The sequence below is a fragment of the Aethalodelphis obliquidens genome, unplaced genomic scaffold (assembly GCF_003676395.1).
Source record: "Aethalodelphis obliquidens isolate GAN/ISIS:26980383/991018 unplaced genomic scaffold, ASM367639v1 scaffold10, whole genome shotgun sequence".
Taxonomy (NCBI): Eukaryota; Metazoa; Chordata; class Mammalia; order Artiodactyla; family Delphinidae; genus Aethalodelphis; species Aethalodelphis obliquidens.
Window position 1 is genome coordinate 43,208,020 of NW_020837954.1, and position 24,350 is coordinate 43,232,369.

General features: G+C 40.7%; 1 protein-coding gene across 2 annotated transcripts in view; it reads right to left on the reverse strand.

Annotated features, from left to right (window-relative positions):
• COX16 (cytochrome c oxidase assembly factor COX16) overlaps positions 1-8,227 on the reverse strand; it is a 33,752-nt gene extending 25,525 nt beyond the window's left edge. The window contains exons 1-2 of one of the 2 annotated variants that reach the window (XM_027111636.1): positions 8,029-8,227; positions 923-994 (exon numbers count right to left, since the gene is read on the reverse strand). In XM_027111636.1, coding sequence (XP_026967437.1) covers positions 923-994; positions 8,029-8,097 — 141 coding nt within the window. In that variant the 5' untranslated portion in view covers positions 8,098-8,227. The remainder of the gene's footprint in view (positions 1-922; positions 995-8,028) is intronic. The other variant, XM_027111637.1, reaches the window with a different exon arrangement.
• Positions 8,228-24,350: the final 16,123 nt, after the last annotated feature.

The following is a 24,350-nucleotide window of genomic DNA, read 5'->3' on the forward strand; positions in this document are numbered from 1 at the left end:
GGGAGGGAGATGCAAGAGGGAGGAGATATGGGGATATGTGTATATGTATAGCTGATTCACTTTGTTATACAGCAGAAACTAACACGCCATTGTAAAGCAATTATACTCCAATAAAGATCTTAAAAAAAAAACCCATAATTTGCAAAAAAAAAAAAAAATTGTTTCTGTGTGTGTGGGTATATATATATATATATATACACACACACACACAGACACACACACGTATGTTTTACTTAGCCATAAAAAAAAGAATGAAATTTTGCCATTTGCAGCAACATGGATGGACTTGGAGGGCATTATGCTAAGTGAAATAAATCAGAGAAAGATAAATACTGTATGATAACGTATATGTGGATTCTAAAAAATATCACAAACTAGTGAATACAACAAAAAAGGAAGCAGACTCACAAATATAAAAAACAAACTAGAGGTTACCAGTGGGGGGGGGAGGGGCAACAGGGGTGAAGGCATGGGCAGTACACACTGTTGGGTGTAAGACAGGCTCAAGGATATAATGTGCGACATAGGGAATATAGCCAATATTCTGTAATAACTGTAAATGGAAAGTAACCTTTAGAAATAGTATAAAAAAATTTTTTTAAAGAGTCCAAAGATCATATATCAGTCTTTTTTTTTAAACAGCTCTTTGTATTATTTTTATTATATTTAGTTAGTTAGTTAGTTATTTTATTTTTTGGCATCACCATGCAGCATGTGGGATCTTAGTTCCCTGACCAGGGATCGAACCCATGCCCCCTGCATTGGAAGAGCAGAGTCTTAACCACTGCACCGCCAGGGAAGTCCCCATATATCAGTCATAAAAAGCAAGATAAAACTCAAGACAGCTTAGTTTACTGAATATTCGTGTCTCATAAACCAGAACATACATGTACACATGTCAAATACCAATGACAGTTCTTACTTTAATCTTTACAGCATCATAACGGATTTGTGAAAACTCACGAAGACCAAAAGAACCTCCAACAATCAGCAACTGAAACAAGACAGGGAAACGATTAAACAAAATAGAAGGGCAGAATTCAGTCTATCTATACATTACTTATCTGAACACCAACAGTGGTAGATTATACAAAATCTTATAGATTATTTTCCCTGGTGAGTTACCATTCATCTTCTCAGAGTAGATATAGTACACACTATCACTGGGAAACATTTTAGCACATGAGCAAATACCAAAATCATTACCCCCACCTGTACTTGACCTTATTTAAATATCACCATCAGAAGCATTATATTAGTTGATTCTTACAAAAGACCTATGAGCTAGGGGAAAAAAAATACACTTAATAGATGAGGAAATAAAAGTACAGCGAACTAAATGACTTGCCCATGATTGTAATGGGTAAATCCAGGAATAAAATCCTGGCCTTGCTTCTTCAAGACTAGAATTCTTTCAATTTTATGATTTTGCAAAATAGGCCAATTAGAGAGCATTTTTCTCCATTTTCTAACCAAGTGATAAAACAATCTCATGAAGTATGTTACCCTTCTCAGTATGTGGTACACCTTAAAAGAGCCCATGAATGGCCATTGCTGCTTTAGCATCTCCTCTGATAATCTAACGGGCTTCACTCTCATCCTCAAGCTGTAAAAGTCTAGCAATTTGGAAAAACATTAAGTTTGATCCCTACCATCAATATATTAATATTACCAATTAAAGTAATACAAACAGATAAAAACACTGTAAAATATAAAATTCTATAATTTTGAAGTGGGAATACCAACAAAACCTTGAGGCTATGAATTTAAAAACCCAATAAATCTGACCACATAAAAATTTAGTCTCTTATCTGCAAATAAATAAAACAAAAATGACATCAAATCAAAAGACAAGAAACCAGGAAAAATATGTTATATATAACCAGCTAATACTTCCAATGTCAATATCAATATCCAATGTCAATATGTAATCATTCTTTGTATAAGTAAAGTAACTTTTTTGTCTCTTGGTTTCAATGAAAATGAGACACGCTGGGACCTGGCACCTGGGACCCTTTGCTGCAGTGCTTGCACCTGGACAAACTTCTCCTCCAGCAACAAAATGCAAAGAAAGTATTAGGGACTAAAAATTACTGCAAGCATGCACAGTTGGGACAAATTATGCACAACAAGATACAAAAAGACCAAAAACCCAACTGCCACTTCTGAAGAGCTGGGAGCAAAAACACGGTGTCAGGAGTAAAAGCAGGGTACTGCACATGCCCCCTACACTCAACACCACAAAGGGGTGGGCAGACCACCTAAGCCACCCCTTTAGCCCCACCCATGGACACATCCCTACGCTCTCCCCATATAAGGAATCAGCTGGCCCCCACCCTAGGGGTTCAAGCGAGCGAGGGAACCTGTTACCTGTTTTCGCTCCCCCCTGCTGATAAAGTCTTGCCTGAATTTCTTGTCTGGCCTCTTATCAATATCTGTTGATTAAGGAAGGCCAAGAACCCTGGTTGGTGACAAAAAAAAACACACCTGTGATTTTTCTAACTCCTCTCAGCCTCCCTTTATTCATTCTTCCTCACCTTCCCATCTCAAAATGTTGGAGTATCTCAAAAGGCTCAGTCTTCACACCTTTTTTACCTATTCACAACCAAGAGAGCCCCTAGGTGATGCCATCCAGTTCCACGGATTTAAATAGCTTCTATAACCTAACAACTTCCACATGTACATTCTCAGTGGGAAACATCCCACTGAAGTGAAGACCTGCCCTCCTACTTCACATCTCCACTTGAAAGTTTAACAGGTATATATAAATTAACATGAAAAAATTCTTGATTTTTTACCCCAACACTCTTTCTGCCCCAATCTGCTGCTAATCAATCTTCCACATCCCAATTAAGGTCAAATACTTTCATCCAATTACTCAAGCCAGCTTCTCTGGAGTCATCTTTAGCTCCTCTAATTCCTATCTCACATCTAATCCATCACTGAGTTCTGTCAAAATATTTCTTAAATCTGACAATTTCGGACTATATCTTCTTCTAATATTCTAGTCTAGGCCCCCATCATCTCTTTTCTGCACAACTGCCATCGCAATACCCACGTGTTACATAATAAAGAATTTGTCTGGTCTTGGTCCTGGGTTCTTGGGAGGGAGCTACTCACTTGGAATTTCCTGAGTGACAGGAGCATCTTTGTTATTGGGACCACAGCTGAGTTTATACCAATGAGGTGACTCACTGTGGGTCCCTAGATAGTCACAGCATAGAGGTTGGCCATGCTGGAATGATCAACCATGTGACTAGAGGGTGGGGGCCTTGAGCCATGTGATAGCCACCTGACCTCCTGACCTCCAAGGAGGAAAGTGAGGCAGGAGATTGAGTTCAGTCACACAGCCAATGATCCAATCGACCATAGATGATGAAAATCCCAATAACAGAATCCCAATAAAAAACTCTGGATGAGCTTCCTGGTTGGTGAACACATCAATGTGCTGGGATGGTGGCATACCCTGATTCCACAGGGAGAAAACAAGGAAACTCTGCCTTTGGGACATTCCCCAGACCTTGCCCTAAGGGTCTCTTCCTTCAACTGTTCCTAATTCATAACCTTTATGATAAAACAATAATCCTCAGTATAGTGATATCCTGAGTTCTGTGAGTCAGTCTACTGAATTATTGAACCTGAGGGGCTATCAGGAACCACTGAATTTGTAACCAGTTGATCAGAAGCACAGGTGGCCTAATATCGCACAGCTTTCAGCTGGTGTCTGATGAGGGGAGTTTTATGGAGAACTGTGCACTTAATCTATGAAGTCTGTACTAATGCTACATAGTTAGTGTCAACATGGCACTGTACTACCGACCACTCATTACCATGGTATCTACACTCCTAGCTAAATATCTTCATTTCTGCACTAGATCCCAACCATCTTATATACTGAAGGGCAGTGATTCATCAAAAATCTTGCTCACCACACTGCATGATTCATCATAAAAAATGCTATCATTTCTCCCATCTTATTACCAGATTTCTCTAGACCTTACTTCCCCATGTTCTTAGCCCGTTTCTTCGTTCTCACCTGCAGTAAAATTTCTCAAACAAGTCGTCTGTGCTTGCTGCTCTTTCCACTTTCTCTCAGATCCATTCCAACCAACACTGACATCATGTTACTAAATGCAATGTTTAGCTCTCTGTTCTCATCTTATTTCATGAGCAAAATTGGACACCGTTGATCACATTTTCCTTCTCTTCCCTTAAACCTGGTTTTCCTTTTACCTCACTGAGAACCCTTCTCAGTCTCCTGTATTGGTCCCTCCTGTACACCCCAACCCTCTGAACTTGGAGTACCCCCAGGGCACAGTGATCTACTCTACCTACATTAACTTCTATCCACAAGCTTAATGCAAGCATGGTGACCACTGCTAAAGTAGAAGACCTAAAGAGAATATAAAGTTTCCTAACATACTATACAGAATGTCCAAGATAAAATAAACATTCACTTGTTACAAGAATCAGGAAACAGCAACTTGAATTAGGAAAGACTATCAAGCGACATTAGCAAAGATTTTAAAGGAACCATCATAAAAGTGCCTCAAAGAGCAATAAACAAATGAAAATTTAGAAAAATCTCACCAGAGCCCCCCCAAAAACAAAAACAGTGACATCAGTGAAATGGCAGAGTAAGAATCTCCAAAACCTTCTCCATTAACGCAATGAAAACACTGGCAAAAGTTGTCAAATCTATTTTTTCAGAACTTTGGAAATTAAAAAAGGCCTGCAGTGATGTTGGGAACATTTATGTGAGGAGAATGACTGAATCTCGGTTAAAGCAGAAAGCTTGGTGGCATTTTTAGCCTACCTGTTCCCACGACTCGACCCACACTCCTTGGTAAACATGAAAACCAGCAGTCTAAAATCATGATATAAAGCAGTAGCCGCTGGAAGGGGCATAATGGGGTGGAGCTCCTTGAAGTCTTATTCCCTGAGAATTTTCATTATTTGACCAGTCTGGTGGTTCCCTGGAAGACCCACTCACAAGGCTGTCTTTAGTTTTCCTGACTTGGAGCTCAACTAGTGCAAACAGACTTCTCCCTGGAAGTGTTTGCTGAAAAAATTCAGAGGCCATTGTTTAACATCATACTGCCTGAGGTGGTAGAAAACAGGGCAAGGAATAGTCTAACCAAAACACTCAAAGGAAAATATGAGGCATAAGGTGTCCATAGCGGACTCTGAAAAGCTCAAACATATTCCTGACACTCTGGAAGGACATGCACATGAGCAGAACTGTCCACGTGCCCAGAGCAGCGCGTAAGCTCAGGAGAGATCTGAGAAGGCCCTAAACACTCACCTGTGGCTAACCTTGAGGCTCTGAGCAAGCAAGAAGTAACAGCTTAAGGCGAAGTGTAACCTGCCTGGGTACTGAAGGCATACCCAATCAAGCACACAGAGCCCCTTGACAAACACTGGGAAACTTACTGCTTCCAGGTGTTTAAGAAAACCTCTGCCCAATAAAAACAAAAACAGCCCCATTTAAAAATGGGCAAAGGACTTGAATAGACATTTCCCCAAAGAAGATATACAGATAAACAATAATCCACTGTATGAACGAATGTCCTGCATCATTAGTCATTAGGGAAATGCAAATCAAAACCACAGTGAGATACCACTTCACACCCACTAGTAAGGGTTTAATTAAAAAACAAAAGTGGACAATGACAACTGTTGGCAAGAATGGAAAAATCAGAAGCCTCATATATTGCTGGTGGGAACGTAAAATGACGTAGTTTTTGGGAAATAGCTTGGCAGTTCCTCAAAATGTTAAACATGGAGTTACCATATGACCCAGCATTTCTACTACTAGGTATTTACTCAACAGAAATGAAAACACATCCATACAAAAATCCGTACATGAATGTTCATAGCAGCATCATTCATAATAGCCAAGAAATGAAAACAACCTAAATGTTCATCAATGAAAAATAAATATTCCAACTGATGGAATATTAGCCATTAAAAGGAATGAGGTTTTGATACATGTTACATGAATGAACCTTGAAAACATTATGCTAAGTGAACAAAGTCAGTCACAAAAGACCATAAGTTGTATTATTCTATGAAATCTATAGACAAAAGTAGATTAGTGGTTAACTAGGATGGGAGAAGGGTAGGGGACAACAGGAAGTGGCTACTACTGAGTATGGTGTTTCTCTTAGGGTGATGAAAATGTTCTAAAATTAGACTGTGGTGATAGCTGCATAACACTGAATAAACTAAAAACAACTGAACAGAAAACATTAAATGGGCTCATTTTTTAGAATGTAGAAACCAGTAGTCACTGGTCAGATTAGAAAGGTAAATTCTGCCGACTAAATGCGCAGTGTGGAAACTGAAACAACAAATATACTCTCTTTTTCAAGTGGTTTGGGAGACAACAAATATATTCTCTTTTTCAAGTGGTTTGGGAGAGCAGGGAAGGACAGTATTATTGGCCTGTACCTGGTACTCTAAGTCCTCTTCTGCATGTTGCTGAATAAAGATTCTTATGAAGCAAGCATTAACATTTATCTAAGAGAGGAAATAATTTCAACTTGAAGTATAGTAGTATACTACAGTAATTATGGAATATTTGACTGATACATGATGAAGAGATGTATCTTTTGAGGTCCTTCTAGTAGTACTGGGTTTTAGAGTACTGAATTCAACATTTTCCTCTACAAAGGTAGTTATATGTCTAGGACCCATATTTTGAAACAGTACAGACCTAGGTCCAGTATAGTACAGGTCCAATATAGACACAGAGATCAGTATAGAGAAATACACTTGGGAAGAAGTCTACTGTGGTAGTCTCCACTCCATGAAATAAAACAAATGAGGGAAACCTTAGAAGGTACTTTAATACTACTGGTTTTAAGAGCTTAGCTTTGATGATTTTGAAAGATAAAAAACAAAATCAAACTGTCTTCCAGTGGGACATGCAGGTGACCTCAACGTAATGACTACAATCACAGTATTTTTGAATGGATCTCTATTTTGTGGCAGGGGAATCTACAGGGAGGATAGTTTTTACACATTCCTCATCACCTACATTGTCTTATAGCTTTCTTTAAACTTTTAGAAAGATGGATAAAAAGGAGTTTCCGAAGATGAGCAAGAAATCCGCATTCATCAAAGATGAGTAAAAAAACTCATTACTTTTCTAAGGTCACTTCTTTCCTTTAGTCCTGCTTAAATGCAAAAGCTAGTAACTTCACCTGTACCAAATCCATACCAAAGTAATAAACTATTTAAAAGAAAGTGGACTTTGTCCACATGCTTTTTATTTAAATTGTTTCATTTACTATGACATCAAGGCTTGCTGAAGCAAAGTAACTTGCCAAGGTCAAACTGAAAAGAAACGGAGTGGTCTCGCTGGATTCCCACTCGGGTTGGTGGTGTGTTAAGCCAACAACAATCTAAATTTCAAGACGAATGCAACCTTCTGGGGACTCCGCGTAGGAATAGATGCAAAGAAATAGACACCCAAACTACTTTCAACGTTCTTTAAAAATATCAACTATAATTCAGCGACCATGTTTTGAGGGCTGCTACAACGTGCTTCGTTCAATTCACAAGGATTTATTTAACTCATCACAAGCCTGGAAGAATTAAGCCAGTTCACAAACTAATAAGCTGACACCTGAAGATGCCCGAAATTATACAGTTAAATTAAGTAAATACAACTAGTTCCAATGCTGCAGAGTGTCGTCAAGCTGTAGCTGGGGGCGGGCGGGCGCGGAGCGGGGTAGGATGGAAGGTTAGTAATCACCCAGACTTGGGTTAAAATCTGGTTCTGACATCACTCTCAGAAGCACATCCAGGTAACTACCAAAGAGGTAAAAGGGGGACTCGAGATCCCACTACCAGCGCGGGGAGAGACTAGGAGACTAGGACCGCCTAAACGCCAGCCCCTTCCTAGCCCAGACTGCGGTTCCCGGTCGCACGCGCTACAGTTTCACAGAACTCTCCTTCCAGCCAGACTTGTGGTCCCACCCCTTCCGGAATCCCTCCCCCACTTTTTCTCACGGCGCTCACCAACATGGGAACTCCGTAGCGAAGGGTCTTATTCTTGCGCAGGGCGCGCATCAGCGCGTGGGCGAACATGACTGAACTCTCCGACCCGCTTGGATGCCCAGCCAAACAGGCCAGTGTGGCCTTCCGAATCTCAGTGGCTCTGGGTCCCTCCCGAGGAGTACGTCCTTTACTAACCTCCTTTCCTTTGCCTTCCCAGTGCAGGGCCCTTCCAGATAGATCTCCGCCAGGCAAAAGCAATCGATCCGTAGTAACATACTCACGCTTCCCCCCGGAAATTCGAGCGTCAGAGATTTGGTCCGGCAAGCTGGTTTGCAATCGGAACTTAGGGACTTACGTCGTGTGTGTAGTAACCGTCAAAGGATATAGAAACCTGTACCTCCTGTGTTGTGGGTCTCTTCTTAGAACACTCCCCTGGCACATAAAATCAGCTCAATAAAATCTGTTTTAAAAAAGTTACTTTGAAGCCAGTACTTTAGCCTCTATAGTTACGTGTGGGATGGGTAGTTTACCAGCTTAAAAAAGATGGGGGGAAAACGTGCTGTGAAAGTTTAGGTTTAACGTTAATTGGTGTAGTGTCTTGCTATCCGTGAATTTTTAATGTTAGTGCTTTTATTGCCAGGTTGCGTGTAATCTTCAGCCATTTATGAATGTCTAGTTTCCACTCATTCATCAACCATCCAGCACACCTTTCTGTGGGACACAGAGAAGAAGAGATATGATCCCTGCCTTAAAGAGACTGGCAATCTAATGGGCACACGAATGAACCATGGGTAGCTTGGGAAACAGACCTCCCCCCCACGTGTGCCATTTGCCAGGGTGAGTCAGAGGAAGCCTCAACTGTCAAGTGTTTGAGATGACATAATAGTTTAGAGTGCAGGTGACATGACTCACATTTCCCATGCTATCCCTGAAATCTTTCCATCTATCCCTGCCTCTTTATTGCCACTGAAGTATTCCTGGTTTAATCCCTTATCATCTTTCCATCTATTAAATTCACCCCTAAGTGTCTGTAGAAAAGAAATTCCTGATCTCCTTCCTGCCTTTAGGCTGATCTAGTTAACACTCATATCTAGACCCAAAAACAACAACAGAAACAAACAAAAACCTTAATTATAGGGACTTCCCCGGCAGACCAGTGGTTAAGACTCTGCACTTCCAATACAGAGGGCGCCGGTTCTATCCCTGGTGGGGGGAACTGAGATCCCACATGCCATGGGTGCGGCCAAAAAACTTAAAAAACAAAAACAAAACCTTAATTATGAACTCAAGTCTATCTCCCACACTGCTGACAGTTATCTAAGAGACATAGATAATGATGAGATTCTCCTCTTTTTTTCTGCCTACAATAGTCACTCCAATTTTCTTAGCAAGTAATTGAAGGGCGTTTGTAATATGACTTTGGCCTGCCTTTACTAACACTGTTCTTCATTCACTCCATGCTCCATCCTGGAGGAGATATTAACTCCCTGAGTATTGCATGAACTTCCACATCTTCCAGATGCAGCTTTAGGGACACCAGGTTCTTGAAGCCTCCCTTACTCCACAGGCAATGTAAATTATTTCCTCTTCAGAGCTCCACTAGGCTTTGACTAAAATATATCACAGAGCTCTATCACACCGTATTGTCGGTTTTGGTGTACAAAGTCATTGTAAGTCCAAACAGTATATAAGAAAGATGAAAAAAAGGAGAGTGGAAAGAATAGTTCAGGGTTTGAATTTGAACTTTGGGGTTTTGTTTTGGGTTCTGGGGCTGAGCAAATGTATCAACCCCCTCCCCCAGAGCATCACCTGAACTGAACCAGGAAGATTTTAAAGTGATCAGCGTAAGGTTTATTAAAGTAAGACTGCTAATCCCTTCTCTTACCCCTATTTCTCCAATCTTCCCCAACCCCAATCTCTCCAAAAAAGAGACACCTTGCAAACCTGGGGACTGGAGCAGTAAGAAAGGTGGGAAGACTTAGCCTGAGAGGTTAAGTCACACTACATAGTTGCTGGGAGAAAATTATTTAGATTCATGGGAAAGAGTCTGGAGCAGTTGTAGAATACAGGAGAATTTAGGATTGCAGAGATGGTCTTGTGAACAGGGTTGGTAAGGTTTATGAATAGTCTCCTTCAGTGCTGTGATTCCTTTGTATTTTATTTTGAATTGTTTGGCTTACATTTTTTGTTGTATGTTTGTTTGTTTAACTTATCTCTGTGCAGAGACAGAAACATATAGGGCCATAGGATTTATTAGAGAATGTATTGTGAAGTGTGCAAGAATTTGTATATGGCATTGCCTCTCGCCTTAGTCACTTCTTTTGATACTTCAGAACTCATACAGCACCCAGGTTAGTCAAGTGTATTACTTCTCCAACTTTTCCTCATATCTTAAATGCCGAGGGAACTGTTCTAAAAGTCCAGACCTTTACTTACCTTTTCACTACATAAAATGTCACCTTATGGATCTGACTCCAATAAAGGCTGGCACTCAGCTAATAGTCAATAATGGATTAAATCATATACATGTATTCTAGGTAATGCCATAGCTAATAATCTGTTACCCTTATCAGATAAAGCATATATTCAATTTAAGAGAATATAGGTCTTCAGTCTCCCATTCATTCCATCATCCAAATAAGCACTTATTAAGAACCTTGAAATGATCTTGAAGGAGCAAATAAATAGTAAGAATTACAAGTATGCTGGAAGATTTTCATGAAACAAAATTTGGGGCAGTGAAAAATTTAAGCACCTAACAAATAATATATATCCTCACCTTAAGCATCACTACTGTATACCTTAGTACATCTATCTGTTAAATCAAAGTGATATTTGTCATCATTTTACAATTCTCACAAAAAACACAAAATAACTCATCAGTATGGCTTCTGTTGCTTTCCCATAAATATGACTCAAATGTCAACTGTGTGTTTCTAGTGTTAATAAACAGAAAAATAGTTAACCCAGCCATCTTAACTGTCACGCTTCCACGTGGCAGTTTATAAAAATTTACATCCAGAAAACAAGGCATCTCCACCGTCCATGCCAGTCCCTCAGCACTAGTATGTTCTTGATATCTAGCCAAGTTACATAATCCTCCAGTATCTGCTCTGCCATCACTTAACTCATGCAAGTATATGGGAGTGTTGTTATCAAAATCACCAATCCAAGGGGCTTCCCTGGTGGCGCAGTGGTTGAGAGTCCGCCTGCCGATGCAGCGGACGCGTGTTCGTGCCCCGGTCTGGGAAGATCCCACATGCCGTGGAGCGACTAAGCCCGTGAGCCATGGCCGCTGAGCCTGCGCGTCTGGAGCCTGTGCTCCGCAACGGGAGAGGCCACAACAGCGAGAGGCCCGCGTACCGCAAAAAAAACAAACAAAAAAAATCACCAATCTTGAGAGCTTTAATACCAAAGTTAGGTTTTAGAACTATGGCCAAATTTAATGGCTATGGTACAGAAAGATTACTTCATGAATCATCTGGTTTCATAATTGACATCTAGTATATAATTTAATTCACTAAAAATCTTAAAATTTTGAAAGAGCATGATTCCAGACTCATTTTACAGGTGCACACATTGAGGCTCAGAAAGGTTAAGAAGCTTGCACAACAGTTCACATCTGTACTATTTGTGAACTAGTACAAATGCCCCAACTTGAACTAAACTTCCTATAATATTTGACAATACTTACTATCTCCTTCTTGAAATTCTCTCCTCCCATGGCTTCCATGAATGTTTGGCTCCCATGGATCCTCTCCAACTTTGAGACTTCCTTTTGTCTTCTGCAGCCTTATAAACCTTCAACTGGGGTCTTTAGCTCTCTTCCATTTTTTTTATTTGTCCCAGTGACTCTCAAACTGTAGTGTGCACAGGATCCCCTGGAGACTTTATCAAAACACAGATTGCTGTGTTCCATCCCCAAGATTTCTGATTCAGTAGATCTGGAATGGGACCTGAAAAACTGGGTTTTCTAACAAGCATCCAGATGCTGCTGGTGGTGGTGGTGGTCCAGGGACTACACTATGAGAACTATTGCTGTATCCTCTTTTGCTAGGTAAACTCAACTTTCACCTTGGCTTCAAATTTTATCACAGTGTGGATGACTTCCGGTACATTTTCAGTAACCTAAATGGTTTTCTAACACCTCAAAGCCAACATTCCACAAAGATCTCCTTCTGGATGGGGTAGGGAGTCTTTCCCTCCATTCTATCTAACTTCTATGGCTAGAACTAGAGAGTTGGCTACTCAGTTTCCAATTCAGTCCAATTTCAAACCACTTAAAATTAGTACTTTACATTATTCAACTAGGAAATTCACTGTTTTGCCCTTTATTGTATATTTCTCCTATGGTAGTGATCATTAACATCTAGTTTTAGAATAATTCATGTTTTGTCCTATTATTTTTTAAGTATTTAAATATTTATTTATGTGTGCTGGGTCTTAGTTGTGGCATGTGAGATATGCGTTGTGGCGTGCAGGGCTCTTAGTTGCAGCATGCAGGATCTAGTTCCGTTATCAAGGATTGAACCCAGGCCCCCTGCATTGGGAGTGCTGAGTCTTAACCCCTAGACCACCAGGGAAGTACCGTATCTTATTACTTTTTATAGAGTATAGGCTACGGGATGAATGGGACTGTGCCTAATACATTTCTGTCCTCCATGACTTTTTTCATAGTCCTAAACCATAATTCATACTTTTTGGAAAAACAAATGAAATGGCAAGTGGAAAGGTGGCAAGAGTTTCCCATACCATGCTATACAGTGAAGAATCCCCCATTACTGATTCCTAAACCAAACAAAAATCTGCTGCATAACACTTTGCAGAGAATCAAAGGTAACTCTTCTATACAAAAGTGCTAGAGATCTCTTCTGTACAGATTAGTGAAAGCAAAAGGAATTCAAAGTTAAATGAATTGCCTTGAAGTACACTTACTACCTTGGTTAAAATTAAGTTTCGGGCTTCCCTGGTGGTGCAGTGGTTAAGAATCCGCCTGCCAATGCAGGAGACACGGGTTCGAGCCCTGGTCCAGGAAGATCCCACATGCCACGGAGAAACTAAGTCCATGCGCCACAACTACTGAGCCTGTGCTCTAGAGCCCGTGAGCCACAAATACTGAAGTCTGTGCACCTAGAGCCCGTGCTCTGCAACAAGAGAAGCCACTGCAATGAGAAGCCCGCACACCACAACAAAGAGTAGCACCTGCTCGCCGCGACTACAGAAGGCCCACGTGCAGCGACAAAGACCCAATGCAGCCATAAATAAATAAATAAATAAATAAATAAATAAATAAAATTTTTAAAAATTCAAAAAAAAAAGTTTCATGAGGTAGAGCAAATCAGGAAACTTCTAACTTTCCAATTGCCATGGGACTAAAGCCCATCTGAAAGCTTTCTGAATACTGTCAGTTAAGCTAACTAGGGCTTCCTTTTTGGGCAGGTGAATATGTGCTTTTGTGATATAAGTCAAGGGTGAAACAGGATCTTATCTATTGAAATTTATGTTAAAAAACCTTTGCAGGAAAACATATTTAGAAATGTAAAGACAAATCTTTGAATTCAGGGCAAGTAAAGTGTACTTTAATCTGAAGATACATTTTTTGGAAAGGAAACCATTAAAAAATGGCCTGACTGTATGTGTGTTTTAAGTGCTTGAGTAACATCAGTTGCCCTGGTTTAAGAAAAAAGTCAAATATCATTGTACTATAAAGTTTCCTATACACCAAAACACAATGCCCATCCAATAAAAATAGAATTTGAGGGCTTCCCTGGTGGCACAGTGGTTGAGAATCTGCCTGCCAATGCAGGGGATACGGGTTCGAGCCCTGGTCTGGGAAGATCCCACATGCCGTGGAGCAATTAGGCCAGTGAGCCACAACTACTGAGCCTGCGCATCCGGAGCCTGTGCTCGGCAACAAGAGAGGCCGCGATAGTGAGAGGCCCACACACTGCGATGAAGAGTAGCCCCCGCTTGCCACAACTAGAGAAAACCCTCGCACAGAAACAAAGACCCAACACAGCCATAAATAAATAAATAAATAAATAAATAAAACTTGACACCTCGAAAGTAAATTGGCTTCCTAAAGTACCACTTCAAAATCATATAACACTATTTTTAAAATTTAAATTTTTTTCAATTTTATGGAGATAAATTGACACATAACATTATATAAGATTAATGTGAACAACATAACAACTAGATATACATATATATTGTGAAATGTTTACCATGATAAATTTGGTTAACATTCATCACCTCATATAGGTACAATATTTTTCCTTGTGTTGAGAACTTTTAAGATCTATAACACTATTAGTAATACTACTTTGCATAACCCCCCAAATCAAAAAGGGTATCAAAATAGAAATTATAAGTTATATGGCAAGTAAAAGGAAAAAATTTCATATGAAATCCTATTATTTAAGATGACAGAAAATAAATACCTGACTTACAAAAAAAAATGAACTAAGAGAAAGTATAAAGAGAGAATTAGTCAAAAGAAAAGCTAAAATAAAAGAAATGGAAAACAAACAAAACCAGAAGAATAAATCAATAAAACAAAAAGCTGGTTATTACAAAGAATCAATTAATAGATTAAGGGAAAAAATTTAATGTTAGGGATGAGACAGAAAATAAAAACATGTAAAAGAAAATAAAAGGGATTACATGAGAATTTCAAGTTATCTTCTATTACAGTAAATAAATTGAACAGCTAGAGAAATTGATGTTTTAGTGATAAAACATAAAGGATCATTTAAAAGTCGAAAATCGGGACTTCCCTGGTGGTGCAGTGGTTAAGAATCCACCTGCCAATGCAGGGGACACGGGTTCGAGCCCTGGTTCGGGAAGATCCCACATGTGCCCCACAGCTACTGAGCCCGAGTGCCACAACGACTGAAGCCCACTTGCTGAGCCAGTGCTCTGCAACAAGAGAAGCCACCACAATGAGAAGCCCATGCACCACAACAAACAACGAAGAGTAGCCCCTGCTCACCACAACTAGAGAAAGCCCATGCGCAGCAATGAAGACCCAACACAGCCAAAAATAAATAAATAAATTTATTTTTTTTAAAAAACGTCGAACATAACAAGTACTATGGAAATTGCAAATTTACCATTAAGAAGAACTAGGCAGTTGGCTGTGACACAGGAAGAAGCATTCATGCTAATTGAGCCAAACCATATCTTGCAAAAGTCTAGTGCAAAATTTTATTCTTCCTCTATTAAGATCTTCTTGGGAACTATTATATAGGTACTTTTACTGGTTCCTTAAAGGAATTTACCATTTCATGGTTTCAAGAGCCTTTTCCCCAACACTGTATGATCACAGACCTGATATCAACTTCCTTTGTCAGTTGTTTGCAGGTTTCTGGAAGAATTTGAGTTCTTATGCCTTGTCCTTTATGTCCTCCCTAGGCGCAAAGTTCTTTACTGTCTACATATGTTGGGTATCCCTCAAACAAAAAATTATCACTTTTTGTGGAGCCCCAGAGTGGATGCCCAGGGAAAATTTAGAAACCCAAGAGGAAGGATTGGAGTCTAGAGTGATAATGAGAAAATAAGACAAATTTGAAAACAAAAGTAAATGAGTAGTTGGTATTAGAATGGACTGATGGGTGGAGAATCTAGATGTAAAAGGTTTAATCCTTGGAGGTTTCTGCAGAGGTGCAGGTTGGGCTATGGGGAGAAGGTCTCTGAGGGGCATTGTGGCCTCCAGGAGGCGGTGCGGAGAATGCATCTAGGGAACCAGCTCTAAGGTGCCCCCCGGGACCAAACAAGCTTGAAAATACAGAAGGCATCTGGGGAAATAACACTAAGTTGAGAATTTAGCCCGAAAATCAGTGGGGGAGGAAATACACAAACTTTAAAGTTTGTAGGAAGACCCTAAGGTAAAGAATCTGGTATTTTTGAGTAACTGAAAGGCCAGGGAGGAGAGGGATCAGAGAGAAAGCATGGAGTGTGGAGTGAAATGAGTTTGGAGAAAGTAGGCAGGAATTAGATCATGCAGTGCATTATAAGTGGTGATGAGTATTTTGGACTGAATCCTACGGGCAGCTGGAAACTTCTAGGGGATTTCTAAGCAGGGGAGAGATGGGAATACAAGCCACCCCACCCCCTCACTGTCCCCCAGAGCCAGGTGAACAAGGGGTGTCCCATGGGTGGCAGCTGCAAAAACCAGGCCACCAGACATAAAAAACTAAGTCACCAGCCGTATGGTGGAGTAAAACTCCCCTCCAGGAGACACTGGTGCGCTGGAGTGTAGCAGAGGGAGAGCTTAAAATAGTGCCCGCCCTCCAAGGTCTCTGAAAAGGATTAGAGTCAGCCCTTAGATGAATGTTTAGTTAGAGGCCTGCCCCTCAGGTCGCAGTCATAATGGTTAGCTAATAGGCTTCCTTCACAGAAAGACCAAGCATTTGGGTCTGTTGCCTTTTGCTGTGTCCTGGGGGTGGTAGCTGTTTAAGAACCCTTTCTCTCTTGGCTACAATCCTGTGGGACCCAAGATCATAGGCCCCACTGTCCTCCAGAGCCAGGCAATGTAGAGGTGTCTCCTGGCAGCAGCCACAAATATCTGGGTGCCAGACAGAGGGGTATGAACTCCTTTCTAGGTGACATCAGTTATTACAGTCCCACGGGACAGGAACGCAAACTCCCCTGGCCTCCAGAGCCAGGCAGTTAAGATGCACGCCTTTGGCAGCAGCCGCAAAGATCTGGGCAGCAGACGCATGGAAAAGGTCCCTTCCAGGAGAAACGCGTGCTCTGGAGCATGGCAAAGGGAGAGTGCAAAGACGGCACCCGCCAGTCTCTGTCGCTGGAGAGTATTCCAGCAGGCTCCCGGATGTATGTGTTAAATTAGATGCCTGCCCCTCAGGCTGATGCTTTAATATAAGCAGGTGAGCCTCCTTCACTTTATTTTTAATTTTTTTAAAGTTTTATCTATACAATTTTTATTTTATATTTTTTAATTACAATGTTTTCCTCCAAGTTTATTGAGATGTAATTGACATACAGCACTGTATAAGTGTACAGCATAATGATGTAACTTACATCATGAAATGATTACCACAATAAGTTTAGTAAACATCCATCTCGTAAAGATACAATATTAAGCAATTAGAAAAAATTATATTTTCCTTGTGATGAGACCTCGGGATTTACTCTCTTAACGACTTTCATATATAAGACACAGCAGTGTTAATTATATTTATCCCGTGGTACACTACAATCCTGGATTTACTTATTGTAAAACTGGAAGTTTGTACTTTGTGACTACCTTCATCCCTCCCCGCAACCCTGCCTGCGGTAAGCACAAATCTGATCTCGTGTTCTGTGAGTTTGTTTCTTTGTCTGTTTGTTTTGAGGTATAATTGACCAACAACGCTATATTAGTTCCTGGTATATAGCACAGTGATTCCATATTTCTATACATTTCAAAATGATCACCATGGTAAGTCTACTTACCTTCTGTCACCATACAAAGACATTACATGATTATTGACTATATACTCCACAGAGTACATGTCATACCCATGACTCATTAATTCTGTAACTGGAAGTTTCTACCTCTCAATCTCTCCTCCCCTGCCTCCCCTCTGGCAACCATCTGTTCTCTGTATCTATGACTATGTTTCTATTTTGTTATGTTTGTTCATTTGTCTTGATTTTTATTTTTTAAATAAATTTATTTATTGTATTTATTTTTATTTTTGGCTGCATTGGGTCTTCATTGCTGTGCACGGGCTTTCTCTAGTTGCAGCGGGCAGGGGCTACTCTTCATTGCAGTGCGTGGGCTTCTCATTGTGATGGCTTTTCTTTGTTGCAGAGCATAGGATCTAGACACGCAGGCTTTAGTAGCTGTGGCATGTGGGCTTCAGTAGTTGTGGCTTGTGGGCTCTGGAGCGCAGGCTCAGTAGTTGTGACACACGGTATTAGTTGCTCTGCGACATGTTGGATCTTCCCAGACCAAGGCTCGAACCCATGTCCCCTGCATTGGCAGACGGATTCTTAACCACTGTGCCAACAGGGAAGCCCTGTCTTGATTTTTAGATTTCACATAAAAGTGAAATCATATAATATTTGTCTTTCTCTGGTTGACTTATTTCACTGAGCATAATACCCCCTAAGCCCATTCATGTTGCCACAAATGACAATATTTCATTCTTTTTTATGGCTGAGTAATATTTTACTTTATAGATATATTGTATTGTGTGTATATATATATAAAATACATACCACATATATATATATAAATACCTATACATAAATACCAATATATATATAAATACACACATATATACACACACACACACACACACACACACACATATATATATATATATATATATATATATACACACACACATATATATCACATCGTCTTTTTCTATTCATCTATGGATGGACCCTTAGGTTGCTCCCATATCTTGGCTGTTGTAAATAATGCTGCAATGAACATTGGGGTATATATATCTTTTCAAATTAGTATTTTCATTTTCTTTGGAAAAGTAACCAGGAAGGGAACTGCTGGATTGTATGGTAGTCCTATTTTTCATTTTTTGAAGAACCTCCATACTCTTTTCCATAGTGGCTGCACCAATTTACACTCCCACCAACAGGACGTGAGGGTTCCCTTTTCTCCACATCTTGCCAACACTTGTTATTTGTTGTCTTTTTGATGATAGCCATTCTGACAAGTGTGGAATATCCCTAATGATTAGTGATGTTGTAAACCTGAAACTAATAGAATGTTATATGTCAATCATACATCAATACAAATTATTTAAAATGTACTGGTGCAAGGGGCAACATCATCTTTAAGGAGTTCAGTTGAGTCCCTCATCTGTAGAACAGTCTGATGATACATTGTCACAGACCAGTGTTTGTTAAGAGCTCTGAGGATAATGAGTTCTCCCAAGTAACAGAGGTCAGGGGCTGCACTTAAGAGCCTGAAACTACGAGATCAGAATTAGCATCAAAATTGCCAATATTGGAGGGGCTGCTGAAGTGATTTATCTTTTACCTAAGGACTTCTGAGGTGCTAACAGACAATGTCATTCTAAGACAAACAGATGAGTAGCCAAAGAGAGTGCTGCTTAACATCTATAATCAGAAGAAGGCAAAGTGGGAGGAGCAGGAGACTGAGAATGGTTGCACCAAGGGAAAAAAAAAATAGTGATGCCTGCTCAGTTCATGTGGCAAAGCTAATTTTCAAATACAGACTCTGTTGACTAAAGAGATCACTGTGCTCCTAGGAGGAAGGACATATTAACATCATGACAAATAGATTATGTAGTGATTCTCCCAGTCCTTTCCCCAAGAAACCTACAACCATTTCCTTGGGAGACAATATGGTAGGGATAGAGAAACAACTAGAATTGAGAAGATTATTGGACACAGTGTCTTCACTGATATTGCTGCTCAGACTCCAAAGAATTTTCATGGACCCTGAAATAGTGGGAGCTTATGACATCAGGAAATAAGTGGAGTCCTAGCTGGCATACATTTTACAATGTGTTCAGTGGTCTGCAGTCCAACCCAGTGGTCATTGCCTCCAAGTCCCCAGGTATATAATTGGGATTGGTATCTTAGGCAGTGGGGATAATGTCCTTCTAAGGTCCTTGGCATGTGGAATAAGAGCTATCATTGTCACTGTGAGGGTGGAAGCCTCTTAAACATCCTTCTGGCCCTGGCCAAGATAGTGAATCGAAGTCAATATTGTGTTCACGGTGGGAAGATGGACACAAGGGTCACCATTAAAGACAAAAAGAGGCAGCAGTGGTTGTACACATCATATCTCCATTGAAATCACCAGTCTGGCCCTAACAGAAACCTAATCAATCCTAATGAGTGATTGTAGACAACCAACTCTCCCAAAGAGAATGTCTCATTGTGGCTGCTGGATCAGAAATACTATCATTCCTAGAGGATATTTAAATGACCTCAGGTGCCTGGCATGCAGCCATTGATTTGGTAAACTTGTTAATTTCTATTTTGAACAGAAAAGAGTATTAAAAAAAAGGTAGCATTCATGTGGCATGGATAATCATATTTGTGTACTTGCCTCCAGGGCCACGTTCACCTTCTTGCATCTGGCATAATATTATCTGAACAGATCTAGAGTCTCAGAACCTGCAGAAGACATCGTACTGATTCATTATATCAAGAGCATCATGCTGATGGGACCAGGCGAACATGAGTTGGTTAGTTCATTAGAGGTCTTATAAGGAGATACACACTCCAAGCTTAAGAGATAAACCTTACAAAGATTCAGGGACAGTTCACATTACTGGAGTATTTAGGGTTACAGTGGTGTAGGTCATGTTCAGGCATACCCCGAGTTTAAGGGAAATTGCTTCATGGTGCCTTCCCTACCACAAGGAATGTGATGGCTGATATATATGTCGCTTTGGGTTATTGAAGCAAACATTTCACACCTATGAATACGAGCTGGATGATAATGAAGTGGGAACACAAGGCAAGAAAGGGCCTTGCTTTCTTGCTAGCCTGTGTAAGCAGAAGCCATAATTTGGGCCATAATGTCTGGCACGGCTGATGTCTTTGACCCTGTGGGAAACTGGTGGTAGGGGTAAAGATGTGGTGTGGAACCTGTGGCAGGCCCCAAAGGAGAATCACAACGTAGGCCATAGGGTTTTGAAACAAGGCCATGCCATCTATGTCATGGAGACTATGGAGAAACAGCTCTCAGTGCATTAGGGGAACCTGAGCAAAGTGAGCTTTTAGTCCATGTGGCCCCATATGAGCACGTGTCCTGAATCATTGTGTATCAGCTAGGTTTCTCTGGGCCTGGCAATCCATAAAATCAGATGGATCTGGCAGCAATTCACAGAAAACTCAAAATAGAACATCCAATACCAAGCTCATACAAGAGGAGAAGACATGTGTACCTTGTATGAGCAGGTTTTTGAAGTCATCATATCACTCACCATGGTTTCACCAGTCACTTCACTCACCTTCCATATATGCCCACATGGGGGTTTTGTTCAGTCAGCTAAATGAGGAATAAAATGCCTGACTTTGGTGTATGGATGGGTAGGCTTGGTATGTGGGTTCAAACCAAACATGGAAGATGACTGCATAACATTCCTCTTCAAGGATGACTCTAAAAAGAGAGAAATAAAAAATCATATTATTGGGCAGTTTTATGCCTAGTACCTTGATCGTCTACCCTACGTGGAAGGTTTCTAATTAGACTACTTCAGGTGGCGAAGAGCCTGATGAGCTGGTCAGGGCCTGGAATAAAAAGGACTAGAGCATCAGAGAAAAGGTGTTCTGCGATAGAGCTCTGTGGCTGCTCATATAGCTTTAGTCAGGAAGTGTGAAGATTTTCTTTTTTAAGTATAGTTGATTTACAATATTGTATTAGTTTCATTTGTATAGCAAAATGATTCAGATATATATCTCTCTATAACTGTATCTCTCTATCGCTATACAGTGCAGATTATTTTCCATTATAGGTTTTTAGAAGATATTGAATAGATTTCCCTGTGCTATACAATAAATCCTTTTTGTTTATCTATTTTGTGTACAGCAGTTTGTATCTCTTAATCCCAAACTCCTAATTTATCCCCCTATTCCCACCCTTCCCCCTTTGGTAACCGTACATTTGTTTTCTATGTCTGTGAGTCTGTTTCTGTTTCGTATATAGATTCATTTGTATTATTTTTTAGACTCCACGTATAAGTGATATCATATAACATTTGTCTTTCTCTGTCTGATGTACTTAGTGTGATATTCTTTAGTTCCATCCATGTTGTTGCAAATGGCAGTATTTCATTTTTTATGGCTGACTACGATTCCAGTGTGTGCACGTGTGTGTGTGTGTGTGTGTGTGTGTGTGTGTATATATATATATATATATATATATTACATCTTCTTAAACCAATTATCTGTAGATGGGCACATGGGTTGTTTCCATGTCTTGGCTATTGTAAATAGTGCTGCTATGAACATCGGGTTGAGTGTATATTTTTGACTTAGTGTTTTTGGTTTTTGCGGGTATATACCCAGGAGTGGAATTGCTGAATCTTATGGTAGTTCTATTTTTTTTTTTTTTTTTTTCAGTACGCAGGCCTCTCACCGTTGTGGCCTCTCCCATTGTGGAGCAACAGGCTCCGGATGCGCAGGCTCAGAGGCCATGGCTCATGGGCCCAGCTGCTCTGCGGCATGTGGGATATTCCCAGACTGGGGCACAAACCCGTGTCCCCTGCATCGGCAGGCGGACTCTCAACAACTGCGCCACCAGGGGAGCCCTATTTTTAGATTTTTAAGGAACATCCATACTGCTTTCCATGGTGACTGCACCAATTTACATTCCCATTAATAGTGTACGAGAGTTCTGTTTCTCCCACATCTTCTCCAGCATTTATAATGTGCAGATTTTTGATATAGCTATTCTGACATTTGTGAGGTGATACCTCACTGTGGTTTTGACTTGCATTTCTCTAATAATTAGTGATGTTGAGCATCTTTTCATGTGCCTGTTGGCCATCTGCATGTCTTCTATGGAGAAATGTCCATGTTGGTCTTCTGCCCATTTTTGATTGGATTTTTGTAACACAGGTTCATGCCTATCAAGAAGCATCCATCCTGGAAAAGGTCTTGAACAACCAGGCAGAGAAAATGACTCGGCCAATCAACATTAGACAATCTTCACCGTTGACCCACCATGGAACTGGCACAATGGGCACATGAACAGAGTGGCCATGGTGGCAGAGGTAGTGGCTACAGTGAGCTCAATAGCATAGACTCCCACTTGCCAAGAAAGTCAGTCCAGGTACTACCGTCTCTAAATGTCCAACTTGCCACAACAAAGATCATTGCTGAAGTCCTGAGAAGTCATTATTTCTCAAGAAGACCTAGCAGTTAATTGGTGGGAAGTCAACTACCGTGGGCCCCTTCCAATCTGGAAGGGCCAGCATTTGGTCCTCGCAAGAATAGATAGCAATTCTAGATGTGATAAGTAGCCTTTTGTGCCTGCAGGGCCACAGCCAGCATCAGTATTGGGGGCTTGCTTATGAAATGTGTGATCTTTAACCATGGAATCCCATGTGGCTTAGGATGTGAACAGAGACCTCAGCCTTCAGTGAATGAGGTAAAGGAATGGGCCCATCCCAATGGAATCCATTGTTTGCACCACATCAAATATTCACTGGCAACCACCCGCACACTGCACTGCAATGAGCTACTGAAGGCACGGCCGAAACATCAGCTCAGAAACAATATCCTGGAAGGATAGAGTGCCATCCTTCAGGGTACAGTGTGTATGTTCAATCAAAGACTGCTACATGGTACTGTATATCCATTATGAGGAATATATGGGACCGGGAAGCAAGGAGTAGAAGTTGGGTGGCCCTACTTACCATGACTCTTAATGATCCACTGGTGGTTTTTCTGCTTGTCCTCCCAGCAACTGTGTATTCTCCAGGGCTGTAGGTAGGTCTTGGTCTACAGAGAATGCACTTTTGCCAGGGATACAGCATGAATGCCATGGAACTGCAAGGTACAGTGGCCATCAAGGCCCCTCAGTCATCATATGTCCAAAGACTAGCTTGTGAGAGCAGGAGTCACCATTATGGATGGAGTCATTGACCCGGAGTAGCAGGGAAGTTAAGGCTGCTATTCCTCAGTAGAGGCTTGGAGGATTACCTTTGGAACCCAGGTGATACTCTTGCCAGACTCCTGGAACTTCCTTGCTTGGGCAATGGTAACTGGAATGGACTTGTGCAACAATCTTGGCCTGAGAGGTCTCAGACTCCTCGAGGATAAAGATGCAAAATTTTTTAACAAACAATATAGAGAGTCTCCTGTTTTTCCTGTATGTTGTACTCTTCCCCATCTACTTTCTCCTTTCTTATACTCATACCCCATGAGTATCTAAAACTACCACAAGGCTTGCAGAAACAGTTCTCAGCAATAGTGTTCTGTTGGTTATCGGGACTCCTTCAAGGGGCAGGATAACAGGAAAGAGCCTCATGCACGCGTCTTGGTTAAAGGTGAAACTGCTGCTAAAGTTAAAATATAGGACAGTTCCTCCGATTCTTCCTCTTACAGAAACCCTGAGCCTGCTTCAGCTGTGAAGCCACCTGGTCTGCCATTGTTCTCTGATACGCCTCAACTCAATGAAGATTTACCCTCTATTGGAGTCACATAAATCTTAAAAAAAAATAATGTGGTGCCATTGCTTGGGGAGAGGGTAGAAAAATTTCCAACACTGCCTGATGGGGTCAAAAACAGAACCGATCAAAGAACCCTAATTTTCTTTGGTGTGGAGGTAAGTCCTCCTCCTGTTCTCATTTTGTTTTTGTTTGTTTGTTTATTTGTTTTTT